The sequence below is a fragment of the Lepisma saccharinum genome, chromosome 2, assembly GCF_977018435.1.
Source record: "Lepisma saccharinum chromosome 2, izLepSacc3.1, whole genome shotgun sequence".
Classification (NCBI taxonomy): domain Eukaryota; kingdom Metazoa; phylum Arthropoda; class Insecta; order Zygentoma; family Lepismatidae; genus Lepisma; species Lepisma saccharinum.
Window position 1 is genome coordinate 201,178,614 of NC_139230.1, and position 14,543 is coordinate 201,193,156.

At 38.9% G+C, this 14,543-nt stretch overlaps 1 protein-coding gene across 1 annotated transcript in view; it reads right to left on the minus strand.

Moving 5' to 3' along the window:
• Nucleotides 1-14,543, minus strand: part of LOC145984262 (patched domain-containing protein 3-like) — a 73,685-nt gene that overhangs the window by 38,433 nt on the left and 20,709 nt on the right. The window contains exons 2-5 of the mRNA XM_083117873.1: nt 14,151-14,397; nt 10,545-10,615; nt 5,689-5,991; nt 1,375-1,543 (exon numbers count right to left, since the gene is read on the minus strand). Of these exons, the coding sequence (XP_082973999.1) occupies nt 1,375-1,543; nt 5,689-5,991; nt 10,545-10,615; nt 14,151-14,397 (790 nt within the window). The remainder of the gene's footprint in view (nt 1-1,374; nt 1,544-5,688; nt 5,992-10,544; nt 10,616-14,150; nt 14,398-14,543) is intronic.

Below are 14,543 nucleotides of genomic sequence, written 5' to 3' on the forward strand. Positions count from 1 at the left end.
ATTCGAAGAGATATTAATGTCTTAACAGCAATTTGAAATTCAACAGCAGTCAAAATGACCGCTTCTGTGGTTCTAGTGTTAAATACGGTCCAGGAACCTTTTTTCCAGATCAATTTAAATAGGGTCGAAGTTTCGTATTGAAATGAAACAATATGCAACTTGGACTGAATTTAAATTGTTGGAGATAAGGCTCCGGTCCTGTAATAAAACCCAATAGAACCCATTAGAATGTATGGGTTCCTCAATATTTAACAATCCCGGATTGGGAAGTTAAAGGTCCGGGAATTGTAATTGTTGAGGTTGGGTGTGATCCCCAGAGCAGCTTTATGTGGGGACAAGGTCAGAAAAATTCTGACCATAAATCACCCACCCCAGGAATCAAACCTGGTCCCCTGCATGGCAGTCAGACTCTTGAGTGCATAGGCCTAACCAAAAACTTTTTTTTATTATTATAATGATATAATTTAGGTTCTATGAAATGTGAAAAAAACACTGAAATCTATACATTTGGGTGTTGGGGGAGAGGGGATACGTGATGCTTTAAAAGCATAATCAATTGCTACCCCAAATGCCGAGATCACCGCATGTCACTGCATAAAGCAGTGAAGGCACAAATTTTGCCACAGTTAGGAGGCAACAATTTCGTTGTAGAGATAGAGGAGTGTGTGCACTTGAGACAACATAGATACAATGTTTGCTATGAATTCCTAACAGAATTGGGCAATTGCCATTTCTGTGTTATTCTTCAAAAGCAATAGCAACATTTATGTGTACGTAGCAGTTGATCCTCGAATTATAGTATCGTTCCGGGAGTAGAAATTTCTAACTAAAGCTATGTCACTTCCTGCCATTCTCATAGCAAATCAATCTTGATCAAATAAGCACCAATTTGTGATTATATGGGGTTGCCTAATGTACTGAGCAGGCAAACTCGTTCAACTACCAATATTGGATACAATTTCTGTCCAAGTGCACAGCCAAGTTATATAACTATCTTTTATCAGAAGTCTGCCTGATTGTTATCAAGAGCTCGCGGCCATGAATCTCTCCATCTCAAGTCAAGACAAGTGAGGTGCAAATTAATAAATTTTTGTATCTTATGTGAATAGTATGCATGCATATTCTGGTAAATTTAGTGACAAAACAAGTTGGAACTGTGTTTATTATGGATCACGATATTTCGATGCGTACTATTCATGTGATGAAACAGGCAAATCCCCATTGTTGGTCCTTTAATTACATATTATAAGAATAATAAGCCGACCCAGCCAGAGGCAGGAAACGGCAAAGGAGGATGATGCAGATGATGATGAAGAATAAAATCACAAGGCATTATAAAATACATAACAATGTAGTACGTTAATGAGTACATACCAAATCCCCTGTACCAGCATCATTTGTTAACTTTCCACTTTTCATGGTACGGTTAACTTTAACAAACCATCTTGCAACAACAGCATTAGCTCCTGTAATATAGCCTGAACTATTTTTAGCAATATTGCCCAGAAGTCTAGAATAGTCCTTGGGAATACCATACACTGGACTGAAAAAAAAAAAAAAATAAAGAGAAATGACAATGATAGGTAATGAGAAGTATTATGTTAATGGTACATTAAAAGCAAGTACAGCCGATGACAAAGGTAGTAGTAGGAAAACTGCCCATCACCATGTGTGTTCACTCGGTTTTCTGCAATGTGAGGTCATGAATTAAAATAAAAATGCCAATAAACAAAATTCACAATGTGGCAGAAAAGTGAATTAAAATAAACCAAATCAATCAATCAATTACGGAGATATTTTAGAATGCGTAATCTTGAATTTCAGTCTGCCCATTATTTGTCTTGGTCCCTTTATAAATACTGTCAATGGTTCTTACAACATCATAAGTATCATTAATGTTTTGGATTTTGCTCAGGCAAGACTCCCAAGTTGTTGTTTTCAAGTCATCTCTCTTAACAAGGAACGCTAGTGGCAACCCTGCCATGTGCCCCTGGTAGTTATGTCAGAGCAAGCATTTGCTGTGTTGGGTTGCATACGTACAGGATAGATTTTAAGTGCTTATAGCACAGAAACCAAGTGCTTTCGAGGTAAACTTGTGACCGATTACTTTGGGTCACGTAAAATAACGCACACGTAAGACGAAAGGGTGATTACGAGGAACAGGAATAGTGCGTAGGAAGAGTGTTGGATTTCAGTGAGTGTGTTTTGTATAGTGTCGCAATAGAAGCTGTAGATAGGCGGGTAAAAGCTTGAATGCTATTGGTTAACATTGCATGGTGTGATTATGCTAAGGCCAATCACAGCCTTAGAGTTGCAATGGGGTGAGTGATGCAAAAAGGACGAGAAGAGTGCAGTTGGGGACAGAAAATGCGTAACATCAAGTTTCTCAGTGAGCAAAGATTTCCTCGGTTGGCAGTAGTGCCATCGGACGTCGCATCGCAAGTTCCCCGCGATTAACCAAACTTTATCCGGGCATCAAGAAAATACTTTTAAACGCATTAGACGGTAGTTTAAATCGTTAGTAAAGTTAAGCTTGTGAAGAGTTGTTATTGAAACAAATTGTTACTATTATAATCCTACACCACATTCTCTGGCATAAGAAGAACAGCATAAGAAGAAAAGTTGATATTGATTATTGGAAATACCACTGTTTATAGTGTATAATGTAGTGAATATTGAATTTGAAGGTTTATTTTCAAATACAAGGTAAAAATTAGATATTATTAGTAGTTTATTTCCTTTTGTGTTAATCTTATTTACAGTTCACTAATTAGCTAATTAAAGACTTGAGAGTGACTGGTCAGTCTGGTGCCATAAACCCAGAGCTGTCAAGCCGAATCAGGTTACTACAATCAAAGCTTAAGTAAAATTAGGAAGTAAGTAATCAACCACAAAAGAAAAACAGTTGAAAACTTTATAGGGAAAAGTTACTTGATTTTATGATATCTACCAGCACCTAAGCGTTGTTGAAAGAGTTTTGCGACACCCTGTATATTCATCCCCTTATTCAGTTCATTGAGCAGATCATCCTGATGAGATTTTATTACAAAAAGGATATGCGATTTTCTTGTTTTAATACTCTAACAAACAATAAAAATATATTTCTGCACACACATTTCACACAATATTCATATTGTTTCTTTATGTGTGTCAATGAAAAACTTCTTAACATCACATGCTGACAACATTTTAGTAAAACACAACACAAAACAAATAAATAGTACTATAAAATATACTTTAAAGTCTGTCCAAGCTTTCAACTCCATCTTGAAATCATTATCAGGGCTGGTTGAGAGGCTCTTCTGATCTTCCTCTCTGTCTGACCCCTTGATTACAAGGTGACAGTGTTACCACTATGCAACCAGGGAGGCCCATGTTAAAACTAGAAAGTGCAAGGCAAGTTAGTATTACAATCGACGAGCTGTATCTTTGCAGGTGAACCCTGAACAAGTTGGCCTGTGCAGTAGCTAAGGGAGGAGATACAGGCTGTGCATCATTATCCTTTTCCATTATAAGAATTGTCCACCAGAGAGCAGAGAGTACAGAGGGTAAGTGGGATTTACGGAAATGTATCTCTATTTTCTCGGCACGGAGTAGCCAGGGTCACCCACAAAGATACAGCTCATCGACTCCAAAAGTTGCTAGAAGGCACAAAAAGAGGTGGAAGGGTGGTGTGAACAGTATCATGCTTTGGCTGCCTTTACATCCCTCAAAATGGTTTGTTGCAAGGCATGTGCTGATGAGGGGCTGGGTAAAAATAATAGCTACTTATGTAGAAACATCATTATAACAATTCTTGAGATCACCCATCAAGAGAATCAAACCTGGATGGTTGTCAAACTAAGTGGACCACGGTAGCTCACCAATTCAATATTTATAACTAGGGATGGATGATATTGGAAATTTGATATCGCGATATATCATCAAGAAAATATTGTCACAGACGATACGATATTTTTTCTGTAACATGATATCAGCGATATATCATCTCCACAATATATATCGCCAAATATCATGATGATATATTGCCAACATGCCAAAAATATATGACAATATATATGTCCGACATGATATATTTTGCCAAAATATTGTGATGATATATCGCCGACAAGATATACACTCATTGACAAAAAATTTAAGCTCCAGAAGGAAAGGTCCAATTTGAACGTCATTTCGTACACGTGTGTACATTCGATATGTATGTAAATGATTAGAGTTGCAATGATTTGTAACATCTAGAATGGCCACCAGAGTGCATTAGTTGTGCCAGTGTGTGATAGTGTTATCAGGCCTGACAGCATGCATAAGGCGTGTGTGGAGCATCAGTCAGTCAACACCGTGAGAGAAGATGATCACCACAGATAATTCCTTGTAGATGCATCAGACAGCATTACTAGCACTTGACGGAGTTCGAAACGGGCCGTATTGGAAGTCTGCATGATGCCGATTGGTCGAATTGTTCAATTGCCACACATCTCCGGCATTCAGATGTCTCAGTGGCCAGATGTTGGCACCAATGGATACATGAGGGCACCTACAGATGTGAAGGTTCCGGTCGACCAAGACTGGCCACAGCAAGGGAGGATTGTAGTATTGTGCGCTAAGCATTTTGCAACCCCACCACATCTGCGTCTGATATCTGGACTTATGAAAAGAAATCACTACAACAGTCTGTGTCATCCTCCATCATTGGCCATAGACTGGCAGCAGAAAGCACTATGAGTTCACCATCCCATGAGGAGGCTGCCGTTAACACCAGAAGACAAATGGCTGCATTTGGAATGTTTGGAATGTTGCCATAACCAGGAGGCATGGAGTGCTGATGGCAGTGATGAGTGAAATTGCATCATGTTCAGCAATGAATCCCAGTTCTGCATTACCATGGATGACCACCGTGTCCGAGAATGGCGGCACCGAGGGGAGAGGACACATCCTGCCCATGTTGGAGAGACACACCGGCATTACCCCTGCCACAATGGTGTGGGGAGCCATTGGGTATAACTTCAGATCACCACTGGTAGTGGTTCTGGAGATTCTGACAGTACAGCACTATGTCCCAGACATCCTGCATCCTCATGAGTTACCCCTCTTGAGACAGCATTCTGGTACAGTCCTTCAACACAACAATGCTTGTCCGCACACAGTACATGTGTCTATGAACTGCCTGCATCATGTTGATACTCCTGTGGCTGGCAAGATCGTCTGATCTGTCCCCGATAGAACATGCAAGGGATCAGCTCGGACGTCAACTCCGACCCAGTGCTGATTTTCAAGATATCAAGGGCCAGTTACAATGGCTGTGGGCCGACGTGCCTTCGGAGAGGATACAAAGGCTCCAAGACTCCCTTCCAAATCGAATCGGTGCATGTATCAAGACCCGAGGGGGTGCCACATCCTACTGACATGGGGTCAGTAGTGCGCCCGTAGTGCACACACTGTTGTCTGTTGTCTAATTTTGTAATCATTGCAATACAGTCACATTACCTGCCAACAGGTGCAGTTTCATTTAATTTCCAACACTATCTAGGTGCTTCATTTTCTTTGACAATGAGTGTATATCATTAAATATCGTGACTATATATCTTCTAGTTGATATCAGCTGGATGATATTTTTTTCAATATCGCGATATATCGTCTGGACAATATATCGCCCAACACTATTTATAACCACTAAGACTATTAGCATACCTTCTACTTGTTGAGTTTAAGGAATGTAAAATATCTTCCTTTGTTAGACTTCTTATTACATTTTCATCGTAAGACCATAGTTCAAGTATATTATTTTCCCAACAGGCTTCCTCCATGTTAGATAAAAATGTGCAATACCAGTCTTCTGGTAGATCAATACTTGGGTCGAATTCTCTTTCTACATCCTTATCAAAATCTTGGTCGGTGAAAAAATCTTCTTCAAAATCAGTATCAAACTCATCAAAGTCCGAGAAATCATCACTTTGTCGCCTCTTTCTCACGTCGAAATTCAGGACGGGCATCCTGTGGAATAAAAATAAGCAAGTTAGCACTCATCTAGGTAGCTATCACCACAAAAGCAAACACAAATATAGTTCTATCCACACTAATTACAATGCGAGACAAGGCAACCAGCTTTTCATTTGGTGTCACACAGTCATTGCATCAAATTCCATGGGTTCAAATCCTGGCCTGGTCATGGGTGGTCTATGTGAGTGTCCCTTCATCAATTTCATCATATCATCCCACATCATATCCTTGTGATTAGACAAAAGTGGCAGAAAAGCGAGGTAAAATGAATCAAATCAAATCTAGACAAGAGTTTGAGATAGAAGTTCATTTGATGCACAAATAGGATAATCAGCACTTGAACTATATTTTAAAGTGGCCTCCACTGAGTATCAAACTAGAGACCCCTTAATTACAAGGCAACGATGTTGCCATTATCTCACTGGGGAGGCTCCATGTGACTTTCTAGACTGAAGCCTGCTACTATATCTTTCATGTAGCTCCCTACTTCTCCTCATGATGTAAGGCTAAAACCAAAAATTTTGGGTCTCTAACTGGGGAGGATATAAAGTATCATCCTGCATCAAGATTTAGACCATGGTGACCATTCATTATGGGTGAAAAATTTCCCTTAAACATCCTAAATAAATCTATTTTTTGATGGTTATCAATTAAAAAGATACAATATTGAATAATTCAAGGAAGTTATTTATATTTTCATTATTGTCAATTCTCTGCCTCTTTCATTAATCCCAATGATGAGGATGGAAGATGAACTGGAAGATGAACTAATGATATAGTGATGACATAAACACAGTGATAGGCAGATGGGCAAGTGGATTCTTACTGTGAACATAAAATATATTGCTAATAATGACCCGACACCCCCTGAACTGCAAGGATTGCCCATATGTCATCAATACATATCATGAGCCAATAGAATGACTCATGAAGGACAGTGAGTGCACTGTAGATGTGTATACTGATACCAGTAATCAAAATGAGCAGCTGACATGAGCTGAGTAAGGCTGAATGGGGTATGATTACCAGTGCCCACCGATTCGGGCATTCCATCCATGAGATTTCAGACAGGTTCCAGATACCACATGTAACAGTCAGTGATGAGTGGTGAAATGGAAATGTGAGGATGTGATAAAACCACAACCATGACCCAGCAAGCCCCCCCCCCAAAAAAAAAAATGACCGATAGGGATCAGAGAGTGTTGCAATATGTGGTGAAGTCAAGCCAGGAGACTTCATTGGACACTGTGGCCACAGACTTTCAAATGGCACTGCGAAGTGACACCAGTACTCATATCATCCGGTAAGAGGATTCCATGAGAGAGCTACAGCACATAAGCCAATGATTACTACCAGAATGTGGTATGTTGAGTAGTGGTGTAAAGAATGTTGATAGAGAATAACGTGTTATATTCCACCATCTGGAAGCGTGTAAACTAAATGTGTTCAGTTGCAATAATTGGTCAATACTCTAGGGTGTCTATACAGTATCAAAATTTCAGCTTGAAATATGCAGCGTTCATTGTAGTAGAAAAATGAAACTTGGCTTACACTAACCTCCTAAATTGCACATTATACTTAAATGTTTTATTGCATATTTGTAGCTCAATATATGACCTAACCTTACTGAGTTTAGAGCGCCTACCACAAATGCAATCATTTTTTTTGTTCGCATATGATTGATTTAGTTTATTTTACTTTGCTTTTCTGACACTTTTGGCTAATCTCGAAGATGTGGATGAGTGAAGTTATGATGAAATTGATGAATGAACACTCACAAAGAACACACACACACACACACACACACACACACATATATATATATATATATATATATATATATATATATATATATATATATATATATATATATATATATATATCTATGGGATGAGTTAGACCACTGGTTGAAATACAGGGCCAAATCACCCGAACACTACCACTGAGCTGTTCGCCATTTTGTAGGAGAAATGGAAGTGACTACCGGCTGACATTTACTGCAACCTGGTGGTGGAAAGTCTTCTTCGAAGGGTACAGGCTACGATAGCAGTGAATAGCAGACCTACCCCATACCGACACCAGACCAGCTCCAGGTAAGCACATTCCTATGAGTGTCTGGTCATTATTGGAAATATATCGTATCAATGAACATCTGAACATATCAGGCAAAACTCAAATTCACACAGTTATACAAGCAAGCAAACAGTGAGGTAATCAACTTCACACTTGACTAGGAGAAAAACAATTTATTAACAGTTAGTGTCATAGACAATGTTATTTAGTTTATACATCTAAATCACACATTGAGGGATTATAAAGAAAACATCCATCAAGTAATAAAGAAGTAAGCCATGAAGAACCTGCAACAAAGAGTGTAGAAGTATAGCTGAATATACAGGGTAATTCAAAATGAATGGTACAAAAATAAACCATACCTGTGACTGCTGTAATGAATTTAATCTACAATTATCGATATAACATGATAGTTTACATTTCCAGGTTTCATCTGGCAATACTGAAACAACCATCATCCAAAACGGTCGCATCAGCGAAAGAAAATGCTTACTGTGTGCTAGAATACACAAAAACGTCATCAGTAATCGTTGTTCGGAGACATTTCCGGGCAAAATTTGCCAAAGAAGCACCTCACCATTACAACATCGGAAGTTGGGTGAAACAGTTTGAGGAAATGGGATGCTTATGCAAGGGAAAAAGCACAGTACGGTCATATGTCAAGAACAAAGTGGCTGAAAACATTTGTGTGACTTACCTACGAAGTCCACATGGAACATCTGTGAATGTCTGTAGAAATGCGTAGTTTGTACCAAGTAACTAGATGAGTTGACCTTTTATGTTATATTGAATTACATTCATTACAGCAGTCACAGGTATGGGTTTGTACAATTCATTTTGAATTACCCTATATTTCATTCCAAATCCACTGCACATTTGTGGCCAGGAATGTAATGTTACGAAATGTGCTTAAGTATTAGGTACATGCCAAAGTTCTATCCATTATTAGTGTGCAGATAGAAGTGTGAACAACATGAACTGTAACTCACCTAAGACTGTGCATAATCGCCATCACAATCGATGACCTCTTGCCATCTTGCTGATAGGAGATGAATCCCACGCTGATAAAAGTCCTGAGATTTGGAGTCGAAGAACTGTTGCAAGGCAGTTTATACAGCCTCCATATCAACAAAGATTTTCTGAGTGAAGCAGTTCTGCAATGCACGAAACAGGTGGTAATCTGTAGGGTCAAGTCAGGAGAATAGGGTGGGTGGGGTAAAACCTCCCATTAATTTTTGGCATGTGATGAGAGCATCATGTAGCCTGGCATTATCATGGTGAATGATCCTTCTTGGCGATTGATGAGGCCTGGCTGCTTCGATCGCAATGCTGCTCGCAGTCAGTCCAATAGTTCACAGTAGAAGGTGACATTAATGGTTTGATTAGGTTCCAGGACCTCTCAGCGAGTTACTCCTTTGACATCCCACCACACACTACACAACACCTTCTTGGGATGAAGTTCTGGTTTGGACGTAGGTGGCGGTTCAGAAACGCAACACACAGTCCTGCAACGGTTTTTGTTCTAATATATAATCCACTTCTCATCGCCTGCGACAATGTGTGCAAGAACTGGTCAATTTTGTGCTGGGAAAGCAAGGAAACAGGTCGAAACTGCCCCTCTCGTTGATTTGTATTCAGCTGATGTGGAACCCAAGGATCGAACTTTGTGGCGAAACCTAGTGCTTTCAGCCATCTTTCAACTGTTGTCCTGTGTACCTGGAAGGTGTCTGCTAATTACACTATGGTTAGCTTCGAGTTGTTTCTTATGGCTTGGTCAAGATCCACTTCGGAAAGCACTGCTGGATGTCCAGACCATGGTTGATCTTCACAGCCCCTGTCTCCTTCCTTGAATATTCAAAACCAGCCACAACATGTGCTATCATCAACTGCATCTACCCCATACACTTGCCAAATATTGCAACAGGTTGCTGCTGCAGTACTGCCTTTATTGAACTCATAAAATCAATAGTGTCTGATGTATTCCTTATCAGTCTCCATATCACCCACATGCTACTCTGTCCACTAAGAGCTCCTCGTCCTCACTTACTGCCTGTTGCTGCTCTAAGATTCCCTCGATTACGTGACAACAGATTCATGCACTGGCAGCACCATGTGTGAGGTCAGTACTCTGCTAAATGGTGAGCTATCATAAACGGTAGAACTTTTGCAGATACCTAATATGTATCTATGTAGTCACTTTATCAGTGATCTGGTTTTAACCCAGCATGATGCACGTTCTCTGCTAGGATGCAAGGATGCATGCTGGGTTAATTTTACGCACAATCAAAATTGCTTTGTAGACCCAAATTATAAGTTTTTAAATTTAATTGATTCGAGTAATTTTATTAGGTTTGAACATTAAATTGTATTGTGCAATTGAGAAAAATGAGGAAAAAGGGATGGTAAGATGAATGCTCTTTTGAGCTTCTTCTGCATGTAATATCAGAGTTAATATACTATTACAAAATACCTACTTGAAACACATGTCCTTCCATTTCTTTCCATGTGCAGAAATATTGAGAATGTTGTTATGAACCTTCAACATCTGTAAGAAAGGAAAATTAAAATAATACTCAAATAAATAAAATACAATTCATCATATAAATAATTTAAGATAAAAAGAGAAAGATATCAAGTGATGTCAAAGGTGAATTTTTGATTAACTTAAATCTAAATTTTGGATCTAAAACATGCACACATGTGAGCTTTGATTGATTGACTCAATCAAAATTGTTGTGTGTGCAGGCACAATGTCCACCCTTCAATGTACAAGGGGAAATATTCCCTTTTATAAAATTCTTACTTAAAGGTTAAAAGGAGAAGTGTAAAAAAAAAGGAAAGTTAAAAGTGCAAGGTTGTTGTAAAGGAACAAACACAACACATTAAAAAGTAAGAAAAAACTAAAACCTTCCTCACGGACAGTGGAAGAGTCCAGCTCTTTGCAAAAAGCTAAAAACATTTGATAAAACACTGTCGTCATCTCCCAATAGAGAACAAACAGTTGGGAAGAATAAAAATCTGCCTGAGGAAAGCATCGGCACATTCAACAAGCGTTGAATACTTAAAACAACATTGCAAATGTGACACATTGAAGGGTCCGGCCCTTGCATCAAATGAGCATGGGTTAGACGGCTGTGTCCAATATGCAGACGAGTGAGAAGAACTTCTTTCCGACGAGAGAGGCATGATGAGGAACATGATGCACCTATGGTGGGCTTGATAGCATGAAGATTGTTCCCCATTACCACATTATACTCTTCCAAATTTCAAGAAGGCTACAATGAAACACATTTTGCAGGTCGTTAGCTGGTAGAAGGTGGACAAGAACAACATCATTTGGATAAGCAGGCTTGGCGGCATTATCGGATGCTTCATTTCCCTTTATGGCCACATGACTAGGGACCCAGTAGAAGAGGAAACCAACACTGGCAGATAAAGACACGAGTCGTCGAAAGATGCGCTACACTACCGGATGACGGGAATTCAGTGATTACTGACTCTGAAGCCCACTGGTCGAATCACTGCAAACATGGACTTCGTCAGAGCATTGACATCAGCAAAGTCCAGTGCGTTTAGAATGGCTTACAAATCTGCCGTATAGATGGAATGTGTAATGAATAACTGAAACTTTGAGAGTCTAGGATGAAAGCACAACCAACTGATTTAACAGACTTGGCCCATTTGTATAAAACACAATAAAATTGGGGTACTGCATGCGAAGCTCTAAAAACGTCTCCTGTTATTCGACCATTGGTGTTTCCACCTTTGGGAGTGCACTAAAATACGTGTCAATGAAAGGTGCAGGAAATTCCCAAGTTGGGAGAGGTGCTGCGAGTGGAGAAACACCAGGCAGATCACTATTAACACCACGTGATGACAGAATCTCATCTTCACGAACACCGAATGGTCTTGTTGCCTGAGGATGTAGTTCAATAGTTTACTTGCAATACATTTTTGTAACCAGTCAACCCGGTATAACACATATGTGCCAATAATTACATATGAAGCAGAGACATGGAGAATGGCAGAGAGAGACAAAAGAAAGAAGCAGACAGAGGAGATGAAATTTTTAAGGAGTATATTGGGGAACACTAGAAGATATAGAATAAGGAATGAGGAGATCCAGACAGTGGGGGTGGTGAAGCTTCAGAACAGAATAGATCAGGCACAGATGAGATGGTTAGGACACATGAAGAGGATGGGTGCAGAAACACTGGCAGTAAGAGCTTACAATGCACAAGTAGTGGGAGTAAGGCCAAAGGGGAGACCAAGATGTTGGTGGAAAGAGCAGATAGTGGAGAATGTTAGGAGAAGAGGACAAGATTGGAACACCATGGAAAGAAAGGAGTGTTGGAAGACCAGAAAAAATGGGGAGGCTTGACTTCTATGACGACCCAGCCAGAGGTAGGAAACAGTGAAGGATGATGATGATGATCTCTTGGGTGTGCCAAATCATAAGTTAACACACAGTTCCATGCTAGGAGACACTAGACATGGTCGATGTCATCAGTGTTTCAAAAGCAACACATTCTATTGTGATATCACTGACAAAGACAATTACAAAGAGTTCATTTGGTTGAGAATTGGCATGCTTTGAAGAGACCTGCGTTCGAATCCTGGTTGAGCCTACAATTTTCACTTCACTTTCTACACGTGCCAAGTCATAAATGAAACACATGAGCATTGATCTACAAAGTTGCAATCGTATGTCTCTTTGAATTCAATTCATCCATAGATGTCTCACAGATGACAATTTCATAATTTTAGACTGGCAAAGGAACTGTCAAGAAATTGCTAATAGGGTTGGAGCCAATACAATGCAGACTGCGTCTCCATGATCGTAAATAAATACAAAATGTACATAACAATCAAAATCTTCAAACATTATGCAAAATTAACAACCTCTCCCCCTCCAAATTATATGTATATTTCTTTACTCCAAGTAACTTTGACAAACATGAAACATAATTTAAGAAATACACATGCAGGTAGGGAAAAATGTGTGTGTATGTATGTATATGTGTATATTAGGGCTGATAGCACTTTAAACATATACCCTTACAGATAACCACTGATACTGTAATAATTAAAGGTTGTTGAAAACAATGTTTAATAGTTAGTGTGTAAATATTACACTCAAATTATATGCATCAATTAACCAAGAGTTTTGTTTTAATATATTCAAGAATTACATCAGAATATTAAACTACATGTCATAAAATCCAGTTTTGCAGGAAAAACTGGTGTAAAATAAAAAAGAACTTGGAATTTTGCATAATTTCGAGAATAATTAGACTCTGCATAAGTGTTATGCAGAATTTTTGAGGACCTCACGAAAAATTAAAATCCCACAAAAGATCACAAAAATTAAAATACCAGAAAAGTATCGGCTAGTGCCAGTCCCTGTGGCGGAGTGGCTAGCACATCGCCCTACGACACCAGGGGTCCCAAGTTTGAATCCCAGCTTGGCATGGATGTTTGCGAATGTCCATTCATCAATTTCATCATAACATCACTCATCCCCATCTTCACAAATTAGCCAACAGTGGCACAAAAAGTGAAGTAAAATAAAGCAAATCAATCAAAGTATCGGCTAGTATCAGCAAATAAATTCCAACCAATACAGATACATCGGCATCAGAATCAGCTCAGCCTAGTGTGTGTTGTGTTGTGTGTGTGTGTGTGTATTTATTATTAAACAGTCAGTAATGTCATCGTCTTGTATTCAAGGGATCAATACCATAGTGGTTTGGATGACACTTTAAATTGTAGGTCCAGATCCAATTAACCTACACATGCATACAGTGGACCTAAAACAACAAATCAGACAAACTAAACACTCAGGTGGGAGAAATGAAAACAAATTGTATTGGTCCTCAATAACAAAACAGTAAGCATCTCATATTCATTAACTATAATTAACATTAAAATTCTGCATTTTCGTCTTCTGATATCCTCATTTCCATTTGTTTTATTAAAAAAGCATGTTTAGAAATAATAAAATAAAGTATTGCTTTCAATGAGCAGACATGAAATTACATTTTCTATCAAGTGAATATCATAAAAAGTAAAAATCTTACCTGCAACAATACATTTTGATCTAAAACATCATCTGCAGTGAAAATAACAGATTGTAGCCTCACACCTGATGGGAAGTTCTCTTTCAACCAAGCTGTATTTCTAACGAAATCAGAATTCTGTGGAATCCAAAGCTTTTCCGGCCGTGTCTCTTGATAAAAGTTTATCAGGCCAGTACCAAGGGCAGCAGATATGGCTAAACATGCAAGTATGCATATTATGGGATGGTTTGCAATAGTGAAACCCCACCTATAGAGAGAAAATATACAACGTAAGATAAAACTTACAGAGCATGTTGAAAACTTAATTTTAAAGAACTACTCCCTTTTGAATCTTATCTTAAGTGTGGATGGACAAGACACTGAAATTTATGTCATCTCATACCAAAACGAAAA